At 40.5% G+C, this 18463-nt stretch overlaps 1 protein-coding gene across 7 annotated transcripts in view; it reads left to right on the top strand.

Annotated features, from left to right (window-relative positions):
- ELF1 (E74 like ETS transcription factor 1) overlaps positions 1-17140 on the top strand; it is a 91251-nt gene extending 74111 nt beyond the window's left edge. For all 7 annotated transcript variants that reach the window (XM_075139208.1, XM_075139219.1, XM_075139215.1 and 4 more), the window contains exons 6-9: positions 185-268; positions 2732-2924; positions 4040-4507; positions 15451-17140. In XM_075139208.1, the coding sequence (XP_074995309.1) occupies positions 185-268; positions 2732-2924; positions 4040-4507; positions 15451-16066 (1361 nt within the window). In that variant the 3' untranslated portion in view covers positions 16067-17140. The remainder of the gene's footprint in view (positions 1-184; positions 269-2731; positions 2925-4039; positions 4508-15450) is intronic.
- Positions 17141-18463: the final 1323 nt, after the last annotated feature.

Genomic DNA, 18463 nt, shown 5'->3' with positions numbered 1-18463 from the left:
GGGGGTCCAATCCTGCTGTGGAAATTGAAGAAGTTCAGCGTAGAACCGAACTCCTAACTTAATAGAAATCGAATTGGGGAATTCTCTGAATTGGGGAAACAAGCGTCTTCCCTTTTTAGGTTCTTGTTCTTTTTTATTTCCTTTTTTTTAAGCTGCAGTTTGACTTACTGGTGGTTTATTTCAGGGAAGAAGCCGAAACCATCTCGTCCTGAGTCCCCTACTACAACTCCAAACATATCCGTGAAAAAGAAAAACAAAGATGGAAAGGGTAAGTCAGAGTTGTCACTGAAGTTTTTAAAATAACGTTGTTTCTGAGTGAACCTGTGAAAAGAAAACATTTGTGATGTAAAAAGAAAATGTTCACTAATTTTCTTGTGATGTAAAACCAGGTCTTATGCTCAGAGGTAGCTAACATCTCATCTTAAGGCAAGTGAAAAATTAGCGCACAACATTTCTTGGTGACATAAAGGGAGAATAACGTATTTGTCGCGTTAGTAGCAAGGTTCTTGGAAACTCTTCAAGCTCCCGCAGAGGGTGCAGTGTTTTGAGTGAAGTCTTGGGGAGCGCTTTGCATTGTATTAGGGTTTCTTGGGCTGTGGTTATTTTGACAGATGATCTCTGAAAACGTTTTCCATCTGTGTGTGTCTAATTCTGCATGAGGAGCTAATCAAGGCTGCCAGTTGGCAGCAGGAAGTACTAAGCCCTAAATTTTGAGGAAAGTTATAACGCAGCTTGAAGACTTGGGCAGAAAACTTGCGTTTTTGATACTTCTTTCATTCCTCTTGTGTTTAAAAGGAAGAAGGAAATAAATACCACATAGCTGATACAATAAATCATTTCCTCCAGACTGAACTGTTCAGTAGTGCCTGTCAGTTTTGTCAACAGCTCGCTTGCTTTGCTGTTGGGTCCAGCACCCACGCCCGTGCCCGGGCTGGCGTTTGAATGGCAGCCTGATGCCCCGGCCCCCACCGAGTTCTGCTGCGCTCAGCGGGAGCTGGAAATGAGCCTCCCCTGCGTCACCACAAGTGGCTGCACGCACGCCTAGGGGCTGATGTGCTTGCACGCTGTGCAGTACTTGCCAGGACAGAAGCCCAGCTAAACCTGAAGGTGGTGGCATAAGGATGTCAGACTCTCTTGAAATCAGAAAAATCGCTACACTGACAAATGAGTATGTTGGGTTTTTTTCTTTTGAAGAGGGATTTTCTGCAATAACAGGAAGTAAAGACTTGTTTGCAAGCAATAGATATTTAACAGGTTAATGCCAGCAATTTTGAATATGCATTGTTACTGCTTTTTTTTTTTAAATTAAAACCTGATTTTTAAGTAAAAATGAAAGAAAAGTATCAGAGGAACCTCCAAATAATGCTCAAATGAAATAATAGAAAATATTAAAGCAGGTAGCCACAAAATTAAAAGGTGGAAGTCTGATGTTTCTGCGGATGATAGCAAGGATACATCATATTTCACATTTGTCCATTGTTACAAAATTGCTAATTCAGAAGGAATTAAAAAGGAGTGTGTTGCCTGAAACCACTGCCTGTTATGAAAAAAGCTACCACAAAAGTATTTGTTTAGCATTTTGAGGAACATAGAATTGAAGTAAGAGGGATATTAATATAAGCGGCCATGGCAGGGAAGCAGCTGGAAAATCATGAGAGTTGCCTGGCTCTCAGTGTCCACAGTGTTCCCCTAAGGAGAACATGTATGATAAAATACCAAGCCCTCCATGTAACTATTTGGTGCGATACATGGAGGAAACTGAGTTTTCTACATATTTCTTCTTCTGCTGTGACGCAGAGGAGGTTAAAAATTCTGCCTGTGAGTAAAGCAGACCAGTCCTCTTCACAGTGTTTTTCAGTGGCTAAACAGTGACAAATTTTCAGACTGCCTTGATGCCACTGAGCATTTTTAGTCTAGACTACAACAAAAGCACCCTGGATTAGATGGTAAGTGGGTTGGAATGCTCTCATTCCTGGCTGACATTGTGTCTTGCTTAGGCAGTCTTAACCTTTGCCTTTCAGGGTATGCGAAGGCAAACAGGCTGACTGTTTCATGTAAGCTGGGAGACATTTGTTGCAAAGGCAGTGTTTTTTCTCTAGGGGTGCTCAATTTTCAAGTTTCCACCTGCTGAAGGAGCTGTTAACATTTTGTACTGCCACTGCTGATGACTTTGCTGAATATTTGCAAAATACAGATTATAGTACAGTAGTATGGGGGTTTTAATTTGTAAAACACCTCCGCTTGTTGAAAAAAGTTCAGACTGGTGGTTATTAAAGTTGAAAAAGCTGCCGGGTTAAACTGAAGCTAACAAAAGAGATCCTGTCACCTTCTGATGCACTGAGCATCATTTTTTGTGAAACGTAAGAAACCTGCACATGCTGTCCTTGCTATGTTTTTGCTTCTGTAACTGGATTAGGCAGGAGGGAAGTGTACACATAGGTGACTAATGCTGTCTAACGGTGGTGGTTGGAATGGGGTGACTGTAGGTTGACTAGTACCTGACTCTGTAGGTTACAGACAGTGGCTAGGGTGTTTGGGCACCCAGATTGTGATAACTAACAAGAATCCCTTCCCATGCCTTCCATCACTGTTTCCTAGTCTTGATATATTACAGTGTATTTGTAAAGATACCAGCTTCTTAACTTTTAGATTATTTACATGATTAATAAAATATCGTCAGCTAATATTTTTTTTCTTTTTTTCCCTGTGTCTTGAAATACTTTTATTTTAGGAAATACAATTTATCTATGGGAGTTCTTACTAGCACTGCTCCAGGACAAAGCTACATGTCCTAAATATATCAAATGGACTCAAAGAGAGAAGGGCATTTTCAAACTGGTAGATTCCAAGGCTGTGTCCAGGTTGTGGGGAAAACACAAAAACAAACCTGACATGAATTATGAAACAATGGGTAGAGCTCTCAGGTATGTGCATTTTTAATAATAGACTGGTTTTGTTGCCTTAGTGTTTGCATGCATTAAATGCCTCATCTAATTTGTGTAACAACAGAAAAGAGTTAGTATTCTATCCATTTGGGAAATGAGGACGTTATTTCGGCAAAATAAATAAGCTAACTAAAAGTAACCCTTACTAACCTGAACCCCAGATCAGTCACCTTCAGTCTCAGATCAGACATTTTCAGTGCTGCTGCAAAAACCGCATCTTCACAGCCAGCCACAGACAAAGTAAGAGACTGAAGATTCCAAGTGGAGCAAGCCTTTTACGTAAAATTTGAATCTCTTTTCTCAAAAAAATCCTAAGTTCAGGTGTATTAGTGCAGTTATTTCTACTTGTTGCACATGATCCCATTTCCAGTGAAAGATACAGTTTTGGAATTCAGGTCTGGTTGTGCTTCTCTGAACTTGCGTGTACAGTTAGTTTTAACATCTTATGATGTGCCTCTGCCTACCAGGCTGGGATTTTTCTTATACATAAAAGACTGTGCAAAATAAGCAGACATCCACGAAGCTTCAGTCTTACCTGCTGATTGATAATTGTCCAACTGAGCAGCTATGCATTTCTTTTCATTTCCCTTCACCCCTCACCTTGGTGTGCGTGATTTCAAATTGTCATATTAATTTGTAAATATACCAGAAGTAGTGTTCTCCTGTCTTACTCCCTTTGTTGTAGCTAAAATGTCTGCCTGTACTCACTGGTGAATAAGCATGAATTCAGGTAACTGAAAGAACTGTATGAGTCAAGAGGAGAATTACAAGTTTCATGCAACTTTTAAAGAGTATGAGTTGATAGCAGAGCTGCCAAGTCACGGAGTTGTTCTCTTTCTCCTCAGAGTTATCTGAGGTTGAAATTAAAAGGTGACAAGAAATACGAGTAAAAGAAAGTTGTTTGAGGAAAAAATACACTACTAAATTGGCCACTCCTTTACAATGAAGAAACTAGGCACTTAAAATATTGTTTACTTGTAGTAACTTGCTAGTCTTATTTTCTGGGGGTTTTGCTGCCTTTTTTTTTTTCTTTTTTTTGGTTTGGTTTTTGGAAAAAAACACTGTGTAATTTGATGTGTGTATGCTTTAAACAGATACTATTACCAAAGAGGAATACTGGCTAAAGTAGAAGGTCAGCGCCTAGTATATCAATTTAAAGAAATGCCAAAAGATCTCGTCTATATAGATGACGAAGACGCGAGCCCTAGCACTGAATCATCAGATTCAACTCTGCTCTCAACTCCTGTGGCCAATAGAAACCAGTCGAGCAGATCTAGAGCGTCTGCAAACGCGGGAACAAAGGGAGGATCAACCACAGCGCTAAAAACAGGAAACTCGAAGCCTGCTAAGCTGAAGGAGCACGTAGAAGTTGTACAGCAGCAGACACCTGGCTTGACTTCAGAAGTTTTGAGGACAATGCAATCTCCGCAGCCAGTACATCCTACTCAGCTTTTTCGGACAGTTCACGTAATGCAGCCGTTGCAGTCCCTCGCAGAAGGACATGCAGCTGTAACCAGTAATGTTCCGGATGAAACGTTAAATCCCTCAGTTCAGAATATAAGGTAAGAAAATGTACAGAAAATAAATGTGTGAATAATAATAAATTTACTGGAGATGGCTAGGTAGGCTAGATTCTTTGTTGTGCTTCAAAAAAATGCTCGTCTCCCAGTTTGGTTGAAGTGAAATGGTGTCTTTGTGGCTGATCCGAGGAATTGGGAGTTACTACACCATACTGCGACGTGTACACTCATAAATGCTCTGCCTTTGGTGGAGGGAAGCGCATCTTTCCTGCGGTATTAGGCCCGATGCAAATCCTTTAGAGAGGAAAAACACACAACTTCTCTTTAAAATTGGTATCATCAGTTTTGTCCCGCAGCAGAGGCAGCATTTTCATGGCTCTGCTTTTTCACTGACTGTTTGGTGTCTTCGCTTTTGAATTATGGTGTGTCTGCATGATCCCTTCAAAAACATTTTCCTTCTTGCTTCTTAATTTTTCTCCTTAAAAATTTTTTGGCATCTCTTTCATCTTTTGCATTGTCCCCAGTTACAACGAGGGAAAGCTCTGTGTTATCTACTGTAGCATTTTGGTGTTGTTACAAGAGCATGTTCTTTTGATTTTAGAAAACAATTAACAGAATAGTCTCATGGGAGCTGTGTATCTGCAGACTATTTTGGGAGACAGTCGTGCGCTTAATTTGTAAGTCAACTGGCTAACACTACACAGCATTTAAGCATCATGACTCCTTTGCACCTACCCCTTAGTAGCAGCATCCTAATTGAAGAGGTTTTAAAAACAATCACTTAAGCCTGGTTTTACCCTAGCCTGAGGCATCCCCTGATGGAGCTTGTTCATCTCCACTCACTACAGAAGACCTAAAACAAATAAACGTTCTTGTAATCTGCGCCCCTCACAGAAATTTCAGAGTTGTATGTGGTGATTCTGGACCTTAAAGCTGTTTCAGGAAAGCTTCAGGATATAATTCAGGGGCTGCACATTCTTAATAAATTATGAACATCACTTTTTTTTTAATTTGCTGTATTAACATCACCGTTATAATGTTTATAATTTTGTGCTGCAAAATGGCAGTAATGCTATTTCCTGCTCCCTTCCTCTATTCTTGCCTTTGAAAATCACATCCAGAGCCACCAGTAGATTTGGAGCGGTACTATCTGGGGTTAACCATCCAATTTTGTTAGAGAGAATAAGTAATGACACTAATAAGACCAAATAATTTCTTCGTTTCCAAAGAATTAAGTTTTGCTCTCTCATCTCTGCTACTAGAAGGCCGCTGTAAAAGCTAGTCAGTTATTAAAACTTCACTTACATAAAAGGAAAATCCAGAATAGCAATAACAGCTAGGTTTTTCAGAAGAACTGAAAGAAGAACTGAAACTGTTTAGATCAGCCTCCAGTGACTGATATAATAGAATCAATAAGAAATGCTTTAGGAGATAACCAAGTAGCTGAGGAAGCTGAAGATTTAGATATAGGAAATGACAAACCAAGACTGCAGCTTCAATCAAGAAAAAGAGTTGTATTATCTCTTCTTTCTTTGGAGTAAAAAAACCCCGAACTTTAAATTATCCCTGGACTTCCTAGTTTGAATCCTGTTGTTTTTTTTTTTAATGTCCTTAAAAATTATGAAATGTTTTCATTCATGCTGCAATATGAAAAATTCACACTGAAAAGAGAAATTCACTGGTTAGTAAAGGCTGCAAGGGAATAAATACATTGGGCCATGAAAGCAAAAATATTTTTCATAGTTACTGGTAGGCACTGTAAAACAAACTGGAAAGAGTTACCATTTTTAAGTAGGCAATATCTGTTTTCATTTGTCTTTTAATTCTAAAATGCATTATTTGAAATCAAATTGTGTTTTGCTTATGGATCTAACCAACTAGAATTAGCTCAAGATGCACATAGGGGAGGGAAGGGTTATATTTGATCAGAAGTTTATCTGAAAGATAATTATGAAGAATTTGACAAAAAAAAAAAAAAGAACCAGCTTTGGAATTCATTTAGAAAATTAATAAAAAATCTGCATCAAGGCATTGTCTTGTAAGTTTTTAAAGCTTAGGAATGAAGCTACTCTGTACAGTGCAATCCTATGATTTCAGGGTTGATGAAGGATTTAATTACTTCTAAAAATTGACTAGGTCAATATGGTGAGAGGAAACAAGTACAGACATAATTGAAGCTATGCAGTACCATTTAAGTCAGTAGAATAATGCTATTAAACATTAATAGGGGGAAAGTTCAGCCATTTGCAGAGTTAAATAGCTCTAGGCTAGACCTACACTAGATTATATATAAAAAACAATATCAGTAGTATAGGTGGTATAAAAAATGGTAACAACAAACAGAAGTACCTGTAAGACCTAATAAGGCAGGAGGCAAGCAAGACATCCAGCCTAACATTTGGAAAGCTGCTCACTGACATTATGACATCCAATTATTGCATTTCACAATCGGACCTTAGGCAATAAGCTTAGGGGAAAAAAGTAGTAGAGATGGTACATGTGTGAAGTTCGAATGAAGTAAAAGCCTTAAAGCCTTAGGGTTCTGTATTGCGTCGGTTCTAATCCATTGTTTGTAACTTAAAACATTATTCCACGAAGTCTTCAATTGCACTTTTCTTAGCCAAGATGACAGTGTCTCAGATGAAGGAAAAAAAAAAAGACCCATTGGATCTTTTCAGTACAGTAGGTAACTACCGAATGGTAGAGAAGTATTGCTAATTAAGAAAGAATGTACTAAGGTGTCTGAGCAGTTAGAGTGAAAGTAAAAACCACAACCCAGTTATCTTTGGTGTGTTTTTAACCAGGATGGGCCAGGCTGCAAACCGGGGTGCTGATGAGTCCTGTGCAGTAGTCACTGCCCATTCCAGGCTCTAAAAATACAATTTATGACAGATACATTTCTGCTCTGTTTCAAAATGCAAACTTCAAATAGTTTGCTGAGGTAGAATGGCACATTGAACATTTTTTGGAGCATATGTTTTAGGTCTTGTTTTATAGTAAGGCTACAACAAAGGAACTGGATTTTGGGTTTGTTTGTTCAAACAGCTACAAATCTCTAGCAGTTGAACGTTTTTGTGTACACATTCTGAATTGCTGCACTGGGACTTCCATAAGGGTTGAAATGAATGGTCTACATGATTTGAAAATGTACAGCAGGTACGATTGCCATTATAGAATAAGAGCTGACAAACCTTCTGATGTATGCACATTCTCTGTAGGGTTGTGGTTGGAGTAATTTTATAGTCGTTTTGTAAGTAAGCATGAGGACAAATAGCAACATTGGGTTATAGTTGGTGTTCAGAGGTTGGGACATGTAGGTAGTCAAGGTCATTTGGGCAAAATGGCAACCAGGGTTTGGAAATGATCCTCAGAAGGTTTTCTGATGCGTACTGGTTAGTTACTCGTTGGGCTCTGCCTTGAAGTGTGAACATCTTGGACCCATATAATTTGTCTTACGCAATGTAGCTTCTAAAGTTTTATTCACATAAATGTTCTTCCTCTTCTTCATGGAAGTAAATGGTCTTCTCTCTGCAGCAATTTGCTTCTGTTGTGTTGTGAGAAGAAAAAAAATACAGAGAAAATATTGAGGATTTTTGAGGTCAAAACAATTGGCGGCTTAACACTTAACCATATCCTTCGGAGAATAAGTCTGAACATGCATCTTCTCTGCTGAGGGACTTGGTAAAAGAATCATATTTGAAGAATGTTGTGAAGGGCTCGTGTCACCATCCCTCTCCTGCGCTAGGCAGCATTGCCTGGTAAAGTCTACTCCCAGAGCATCGCTGGGAGAGCGTGGCAGCTGTTCCCCAGAGCCTCTGCGTTTCTTAAAGAAATGGGCATGCCAGTGAAGATCAGGGGTTGGTTCTTCACAGGAGACAGGCAGTGGCTTAATTTATAGCTGCACAGAGCTCATGCAGCATTTTGTATACTTTGAGGGGAAGGTGGTATCTTACTCTGGAGTGGAAAGGTCTTGGCTTTTGGATGGCTTTTGATGGGCTTTTTATACAAGTTTTGGTGCTGCTCTATGCAGGGGAGACAAGGAGAAGTGTTGCTCAACAGAGATAGATGCCTCTTCTTCACAGCCTTAAACAGAAAGGCTGTGATGTGGTGCTAATCCAAGCTTGGGAAACCGGGCAGGAGCAGGGTCAGGTCATGCAAACTGGGTTTTGCGGACCAGGGAGGACATCTAGTATCCTCAGTGGGAATATTCGGAATTACAAACTCACTGCTTTTCTGCAGGTCTAACAGCTCTGGCTCAGTGGATGCAAGCACAGTTACTGCAGTCTCCAGTCATGTAACTGGGAGCTGAATTTGGCACCACGTGTTTCCAGTGATAAGACAAAACCAAAAATGCCTGTCCGGATGAGAATTTGATTTCTAACTTTTTCCAATGAGCCAGCTTTTTAAAGAAGAAAAAAAAAGTCTCTTTGAATTTAGTGCTTGTAAAATTGATGTGTTTAAACCAGAATAACTGACACAGGTTAACCAGAATATCTGGTTTATTGGACCAGTTGTGTTTTAGCTTGGAATTCAGAGGCACTGAAATGGGCCTGGGGTTGAACTCCATGTTCATTGGGTCATTCCGAGCGTAAAGGGCATCCTTTCTATTGTTCTAGAAAGTGTACCTCTCCTGTAAGGCGAGGGACTTACCTTGTCATGGGTAGTCTAGGACATCGTACAAGGCTCTAAGATGCCTGTATTTGGGCAACTAAATTGCTCCCTTAAATGACTAGGGCTGCAGAAATAGAAAGAGATGCATTTTCATTTACCTTTAATCTGGAGTAGTAGTGATTTAAGGTGGAGTGTCTTCTGGATGGAGTGAAAAGAGGTCTCATGTTACTAATGGTTCAGAGAAGATCATATTGTGAGTAATTTAAAATTATATGTCTCTGTTATTGACTGTATGGGACATAGCTGAGTTTTCTAGCTGGCAGCTCTATATGCCAAGAAACTGGCACTTAGCTGACTGCTGACAGATCCAGTGCAACGCTTTAGCAGACTTCAGATTTTAAACACAATGTTTCTATCAAAATTCAGTTTATTGTTTCTTTTCTGTATTTTCAAGTTGTCATTGTGATAGCTTGGACAGAGCATCTTCGAAGACCAGTATCCTGAGTCTGTTCTGTAGCTGGGGGAAAAGCTAATACAGACCACAGAGGACCAGTGGGATATGCTTTGTGTGTTCACTTCTGAACTAGAGAACCGCTACATCAGTAATCAGCCACAGCTTTCATCCTGACCTTTTTGCAACCTTTGGGGTAGAAAACGTTGCAGTAATTCATCCTGAAGGTGACAGAAGCATGGACCACGATGGCAAGATCCTCATTCACGAGGAGAAGGAAGCAGCTGAAGATGAATCGTGTTTTTTCTGGGCATGAGCATTCTGTGTAAGAACAGTGATGAAGCCAACAACGTGCCAACACAGTTGATTGTCCTGATAAGCAGAGGGAACTACCTTTGAAAGTCTTGTCTACCCCAAGCAAACACATGTGCTTTCTGCTGTTGTTCCATAATCTGTTTCTGTGTCCAGGCTATGATGTATTGGTGGTCTGATTGCAGCTATGCTGATGCTGAAAAATAGACAGATTTGTCTAGCATGAGTTTGTCAACTCTGAAAATGTGATTACAGCTGCTATTTCAAATGAAGTGTCTTCATCTTGTACCATGTATAGATGTTAGCTTGTGTAAGTTGTGCAGTGAGTGTCGCAGTTATGTTCTGTAATCATACTTTATACCTTCTCTATATTGTTTTTTCTCAAGCTTGCATAACCACACAGACACAGGGAGGCAGTCTGGCACTGTCCTACTGAGATTTTGCATTGACCACCCACTTTCAGTCCTTTTTCCCTGAATAAGAACAAGAGTCAAATCTGCATGATGTCAGCTAATGTTGTAGCCCATCACTCCTCTGCAGTTCCTGTAAGTAGGCTGAATAAAAACCATCACAGGTGTCAGTCTTGGTAAAGAGCTCCCTAGGGCTCCCTGGGATTTGATGGGGAACATGAGCGAAGGAATACAATGCCAGCTGAGGACTTCTAGATAAACGGAAACAACTCGTGGCTAATATTTGGAAGGGGTTACTTGGATCAGCCAGCATCGGTGCACATGCTTTGCTTCTGTTTGCAGTTAGATGGTAGTCTTGCATCACTGCAACTGATGGTCTTCATGCTCCAAAAGAAGGCCTGCAGTAGAAGCTCTCCAGCACACTGACTAGGCGATCTGGCTCACCACTGCTGTTGTCTTCCCCAAAGGATGGGAAGCAGGTAATTGTTGCAGAGAGCTGATCTCGGTCATCTCTTAAATGAAGGCTTGACTGCATTGCAAGTTTCAGGATGGTGAGGAAAATGCCCTTCCTGAGGGACGTGTTGGTCAGAAATAGGCTGATGTGATCTCAATGGGCTTCTACAAGAAACTCTCGTTTCGCTTACAACAGGGTGTGTTCTCAGAACACATTTATAATAGGGACACCTTCTATCACAGCAAAGACTTTGGTTATAACCAAACATTTTGATTTGATTTTCCTGCAGCTGAGAAGACCTTTTCTTAAGCCCATTTAATTTCTGCCATAGGTAGGAAGAAGGCCGCTTATGGCAGAAGGGACTTCAAAGTCATCTAGACCGATTAATTTTGTTTCTGCACAATGAGAAGCTATCCACAGGAGCTCTCTTTACATGTCTTTGGCACTGTCAAAAGAGGTGGGGTTTCTGCAGGTCTCTGTTAGTAGCAAAGTTTCTGAATTTTAATTCAGGTGAGTGTGCAGTTTCGAAATTCTGGAAAGAAGACTTTTAAGGCTGCATCAGTCAGTAAAAAGGACACCAGACTTGAGTCCTCTCTCTCTGTCCTCATGACATAAGATGTTATCTTGTCCAGGCAAAGAGCTAGACAAGAACAGGCAAGTTCTGCCCTCCCTTCGGAGGAGGCTGTGTTCAGACTGGGCATGAAGGCATCAAGTGCCTTTCTGCTTCTCACGGACATCTGCCCCTAGACGCTTAGCAGCTCCTGTCTGCATGGCTTGTGCTGTAGAAGGGCCAGTGGCTATGAGGCAATACGTTGGGGTGAAGTGTTGACAGGATTGTTCACGATCCTGAGGATCATGTACACAAGCACAGCTGTGGAGCAGTTTGCAGTGAGGGTAGAGCTCCTGAGTTGCATTTGGCTGATGCTTCCTATAGTCACTTAAAAGAGATTGCGTCTCCACTCGGGCACCTGAAGTGGTTCTAATGAGCACATCATACTCCTTCACCTCCCTCGCTCTTCCTAGCTTGACTGAGTTGTTTGCAACCAGTTAGTTGAACAAATGGGGAAAGTCCCTGGAAATTCTCCCATTTATCTTAAGGCCATCATTTCCCCTACAGCTGTAGGTTGAACGACGTGTGTGTTGGAGAGGGAATTCTCTTCTGTTACCTCTCTCTATGTATTTCTTAATATTGCCTTGTTTCGTTCTCTTACTGTGCTGTGAAATACTTTGTTTACCGTGGCTTGTAGCTTCAAATTTTTTTTTTTATCTTCTCCCTTTCTCCATTTCATAAATTTCACATAAATTACCATGAATAAACTTGTTTTTCCTGCCTGTCACTTATTGTTTGCTTTATCACTAGTTACCTCTTGATGAGCTAATATGATATTGCACAATTCTGGGCTGTTAACAGTACCAAATGGACCAAGAAATAGATGATCATTTTCTGCCAAGCCAAAATTACTTCAGAATTGTTGTCATTCTTTTCTCAGTTGTAACCAGATTGTTTTATGGCAGCATTTCCTTTTCATCACTGTTGCTCAGTGTTCTTCTTTTTGTAACCCCAGCAGGAACTTTTAAAGTAATCACCCAATAGATTTGTATCTTAGAGTAGGAAGGGCGTTAGCAAATTGACACTGAAATTCAGAAGCATAGCAAAATACAAAATTCAAAGCACCTAAAATAATGTAGCCCAGTGTTAACAAATGACCGTAAGTAGTGTATACTTTTTTTTTTTTTGGTAAAACAGGTAAAATGATTAACTAAACCTGTATTTTTTTCAATGATATTCAAGGCAAATAGTTTGAGCAGATAAATTTTTAGTTTGTAAACAGACACAATTGTCTGTAGTCTTACCAGTTAAGGCAAATATCTTGCTTGGCCACCATTAGCATAAATAACCACCTGTATTTATGGTGCTGTGTGCTACTTAATCCTGTGCTTGTACAGACATCTGCTGCATGCTTTCCCTGTAGCAAATTCACACATGTGTATATACATGTTTATATATGTGCGTATCATATATATGTATCTTGACTGATGGAGAAGATAGAGCATCTGGAGTAAACTATTAATCACAGTATGATGTACCCGTATGGGACTTGCTTTCAGGAGAAATAAAATGGCTTGACATCAATATGCAAATACTAATTAAAGTGTGCTGAGACAAATAGTCTGGTTCAGTTCTCTCAGAGCTGTTGCTCCTAGTGCTTTGCAGAATACCTTCTGCGTTGATTAGATCCAGTTCACACTTTCTGAGGTTGTCCTTTACAGCCATTTAGCAGCTAGAAGCTTTTATTTTTACTATTTTGTTTTAAAGAAAAATAGCTAAAGAAGAAGAAAGCAGCTTCAAAGTGATGCTTGGATGGCATACCAGCACAGGCTAGCAGCTTCAGCTGCTGCTTTCAAAACTGCAACTATTGAGTTGATCTTAATCTTTCAGGCTCAAGTAAGTTTCTTCATGGATTGAAGAGCTGCCTTGGTATCTATTCTGATACTTTTAATGCTTTTCTGATGGCATCAGTTATCTTTCCTTCTTAGCTGTTCCATGTGCATTGCTGGTCTCTGTAGACTTTCCTGGGTTGAGCTGTATCTACATGACATTTTAATTTTTACTGCAAGTTTGTTTAACTCTAGGTAGTTTACTTTTTTTTTTTTAAAAAAAAAAAGCTAGTGGTTGCCCTCATCCTGTTACTACTTCTGACGCAGGCATTTGTGATTCTTCTATCAAGGTCCCAGGGGAATTGCTGGGGGAAAAAGAGAGTTAGCACTGATAACCCTTAGCAGACTCGGTGTGAGCCTCGGTGCTGGCATTCTGAGCCTTGCACTTCAAGCTCGATTGTTGGTATTTGCTGTGGAGTACCACGTTCTCCAGAAGTTGGAGAGAAAGAAGCGATCACTCTAGCTGGTGCTTCACCTCCAGCCAACCCCCGTTTCCATGAGCTTCTTCCTTGGGCTGTCTCCAGTTGTGTGAAACAGGAGCTCAAGATTGACTCTGGTGTCAGTTGCATCAAATTTTGTGTCTTGGTTATTATGGTCTCTGTGATGAGACCTGCATGGCAGCCTCGTGGGCAAGGATTTGGATTTGTTTTGCTATAGCAGCATTCCTGGGTACTGCAACCTTCTTTCTTGTGAGGAAGAGACAGCTACAGATGCAGATTTTGTTCCTTGTATTACCAAGCCACATAAGAGGTGGGGAAAAGATTGCCTGCAGCAGGGACTGGCAGCTGGAGGGTGCTCAGGGAGTACTTATGTGCTCTGAGCCTGATACCAGCTGGGTTACTGGAGCTGCTCTTGCTGGAGCAATCTTTGGAACTCAGCTAGAGGCCTTTCCCAGAGGACTGAGCTGAGAGGGACCTGGGAAATCCTCTACAAATACTCCTTCACTTGTCTCTGCTGCTGCACTAAGAAGGGGAGAATGCAGCTCCCTGTGCGGTGGGAGTACCGCCAGCAGCAGCATCTGCGTCCACATTGCCCCATAGCTTCAGCATCACTTAAGTCCTGCTTTGGTAAGCTTTTTGTTCTAACTGTGATAGCCAAAGCATGGTTTTAAATTGAAGTTTTGAATATGCTGATTCTGATCTGACTGGTCAGTGGCTAAATGCTGGCAAGTAGGATTTCACAGAGCTGTAAAAAATAGGTACTACATGGGTAGAAGGACTATAGAAAGGAGGACATTCCGTGGTAGATGTATAGTAGGCAACCCTTACAGCGTATCTGAGGACCAGTCTTCAGAAGGAAGAGTATGCAGTATTGTGCATGGACTTGAAAGTACAAATGTTGACAGTAGATGGCTTTCCATCTAAAGGGATTTCAGCAGGCGTAGAAATAAGCTAGGAGGAAAAGGAGATAGTTATTTTTGTTTTCAGTCAGTGTCAAATACATTCAAGAAAACAGAAGGGGGAGCTTAAGACAAAAAAAGGGGAGCAGGGCAGGCAGGAGAAAACACCAAAGAGAAGCAGGAAGGTTGGAGAGAACTTCTCAGGACAAGCAGAAGGAAAGAAAAAGATTGTTGGAGACAGCATGGCATGGTGGGCTTGGAGCAAGCTTTGGGAGGGTGTCAAAGCAGTTACCCTTCCCTTCCTCTTTCCCTCCCCTGGAAATCATTTGCTTTACCAGGAGTATCTTGTAGTTTGGGTTTTTTTGTTTGTTTGTTTTGTTTTTATTTGCATGACTGGAGTGTATGTGTTTCAGCCACATCTCTAAGTCACCATAGTCCATTGCAGTAGTTGTGTACTTCAGCAACATGGCTGTTAATCCTTTAACGTTGCTCTCTCAGCTGTGCAGGTATAGAAAGTAACGTGGTACCCAGGTCTGTGAGCCTGCAACTGATGGAATCATTCCTAATTTAAACTGATGTTTTGGGAGCAAATTCTGTTCAGTTGTTTTAGCAGAAGGAGCGTACAAGCCTGGCAGACAGAGCACTCTGTGTCCTGCGTGAGAAGGCCATCTTAGATGCGATTCCCAGGTTTTCTGATGAACTACTGAGCGTCTCAAAGGCAGGCTGTTCAGTTTGGCGATCGTAGTATTGTTCGTGCAGGGTAGCTTTATTTTGGGAGCTGTGTTGCTGAATTTGGGGGTCAGGTCCAGTTCTTGTTTTATTAGGAGAGCGACTGCTACCTGTTTTGGAACCGTTGGGTAAATGAAATGTTTATGATGCCAAGTGATTTTTCAATAGTAAATCTATAATTATTTTTCAAAACTCAGCATGGAAGTGTTCTGACCCTATAATCTTTTCTAATCTTAATAGGACTTTACAGACTCCAACCCAAGTTCCAGTGGTTGTTTCTCCTGGAAATCAGCAGCTGCATACTGTAACACTCCAGACAGTTCCTCTTACTACAGTGTTAGCCAGCACAGATCCAGCCTCAGCAACAACGCCCCAAAAATTCATTTTACAAGCCATTCCTACTTCACAACCCATGACGGTTCTTAAAGAAAACGTCATGCTGCAGTCTCAGAAGCCAGTCTCGCCTCCTTCCTCAATTGTGCTGAGCCCAGCACAAGTTCAGCAGGTGCTCACCAGCAGCGTGCAGACAATTTGCAATGGAACAGCCAACATGGCTTCATCTCCATCCTTCAGTGCCACTACCCCCGTGGTAACGTTTTCGCCTAGCAGTTCGCAGGTGGTAGCTCATCCATCAGGCACAGTGATCACCTCGGTTATTAAAGCACCAGAAACGAAACAGATAGGCGTACAAGGAGTGGTAAAAGAAGAAGACACTGACAAATTAGATGATACTGAGCAGTCGGAGCAGAGATTCCAGCAGCAACCGTTTGTGATGGTAGTGTCCAGTTCAAATGGTTTCCCATCTAACGTGCAAGTGAAGCAAGAAAATGAGCCATTGGAACCCAATTCATATTAATTAATAAATAAATAAAAAGACCCTGTGGATGATTATTTTCATAAATGTGATGGGACCTTTTCAGTTATGTATATATGATTTGATTCTGAAGCAAGATGTTGCAAAGCTACTTAATTTCTGCAGTTAATTGTTAGAATTCATGCTTTAGAATGGATTTTGATTTTCTGTTAATTGCTAAATGTTATCATATAAATAAAATGATATATTACTCATGTTTCAAAATACAGGCATGAAGGAACATGCTTTTTATGCTATGAAGACTTTCTCCTGAGGTTGTTGGCCAAAGTTTCAAACTTCTTTCTTACTGTACATTTTCAGTCTGTTGCCGATTTACATTGCAGTAACGTTACTATAACCTTTTCTGTTTTAATCTGTACATGTATCACTTAACTTTTGAAGCAACAGTTACTTTTAGTGTGGGACATTTTCATTCCATGTGTATGAATTTTTATGATCAAGTATCTGTTTCATACTGGTGAATCACACCAGTTGTAGACTTGGATAACCAGGTATCCTCTCGCATTTTTTGCAGCACAAGCTCTTGTGTGTGCAAAATGGAATATACACTCCTATTGAGAGTACACGAAACATTTATTCCAGTAATGGACAATGCCATGTCTATATTTTATACAAAAACATCAGACATATTTAATTACAGAAGTTAACAGCATCACTACAGGTGCAAACGTTTTATGCCATTTTGCGACTATGAAGCTTAACAATCTTGCTTTCTACTTCAGATTATTTTGTAAGCGGGGAGGGAAATGAAATATATACAATTTATGCAGGTATTTGGAGATTAATACTGCTAAGAGCTTTTTTTTTTTGATTGTAAATAATGTACATTCAATGTCACAAGGAAGTTTTTTCAGCTAATTTGTTTCCATACAAATTTTTGATAGATGCAAATAAGATCATTATGTTTAGAGGTCTAATGTTATATGTATTCATATTACAGAGTGAATTTGTATTTAAAGACAAATTTTTAAATGATGGAGCCCTCTGAACCTTGGGTCCTTGTCTTTTGTATTTTTAATTGGTTTATTATGAAAATAAATCAAGTGGAAAAACATTTTTCTGTATTTACTCTGAAATGGTTTTATATTACTATAATGTTTTGACGATCATCATATTAAATAGCCAAAATACACTGAGAAATAGGACAACGTGATTAATCAGTGTGGGTCTGTCGTGGGCCATGAGCAACTCACGAATCCCTTCTGAACAGGCTGGAATGCACCCAACGTGCTGTGGGTATCTTTTGAAATAGCAGTACTGTATGTTTTTGTAGCTCAAATGAAAGTCTAGCCAAGCCCAAGAACGGGACTTAAGCTTCTCCTTTCCATCACTGCCCAATACATTACAGACAGACAACCCAAAACTTTGAGCGTAATTCTGAGGTGCCATTGATTGCAAAGGTCGTTGTAGCTTGTGTAACACAACCCTTGGCCCAAACCACTAGGTCTTCAAAACCTCACATATGGCAATGTTTCAACAGAAGGTGGATTAAAAATAAATATGATGCCTGGTAAGGATAGCGGAATGTAAAAATTAAAGGAAATAGGACTTTCTATGATTGAATTCATACAGGAGTTTTATTGATTGGTTCGTAAGGTTAAATTTAAGCATACAAGCACTAGAAAAACTAATGGGAGCAGAACTGTGGCAGAGATAGTTTGGTCTAGTTGAATAGAAGTAACTCTACAAACTGTATCGAACCAGTGGTTCTCTCTGCCACAGCTGCCCTGTTTCTTGGCAGTTGAAACTGCTCTGTTTAATTCAGCGTTTCTTACCCTCTGACTCCCATGCATTCAGGTTTCCACCTGCAAATCCAACGCACCTCACCCCATTTTCAGGAAGGCCAGCCGTACCCAAACGCAAGCGAGTGCTGCTAGCTGAGCAGTGGTTGTTTATCCGGCAGCGCTCCCCGCAGCTGGGCAGTGCTGGCAATGTTGCCAGGAACGTGGGTAAGTGTATCTGATACAGTTCTCATCCTGAGGGCTATTTAGATTGATGAGAGCACTGGAGAGGGTGGCTAGGTTTTTTGATCAGACTATAAAATAGGGACTCTTTCCTGTAGTACAGGTATTTCATAATACTAGGAAACCTGAAGTGATAATGCTTGACTGACATTAGTGGTTTTAAATGTGGGGAAGTTTTTTGCTGATTTACTGGAAACATGAAAAAAAAACCCACACCATAAGGTTACAACTTTGCCAACAAGACTTGTTGCCATAGATGAAACTATTAAAGGGAAAATGATTTGTCAGCTTAGTTTATGTCAGTTGAAGAAGTGGACAAAACCTCCAGCAGACAGTAGCGTCTCTCCAACAGCAGACTTGTGTAACCAACAGTAAATGACAGTCGCTCCCTTCCCACGCCCCGTAGGCTCCAGTC

This window comes from Calonectris borealis, chromosome 1 (assembly GCF_964195595.1).
Source record: "Calonectris borealis chromosome 1, bCalBor7.hap1.2, whole genome shotgun sequence".
Taxonomy (NCBI): Eukaryota; Metazoa; Chordata; class Aves; order Procellariiformes; family Procellariidae; genus Calonectris; species Calonectris borealis.
Note: the sequence above shows the minus strand (reverse complement) of the source record. Positions and strands in the feature narration are given on the sequence as shown.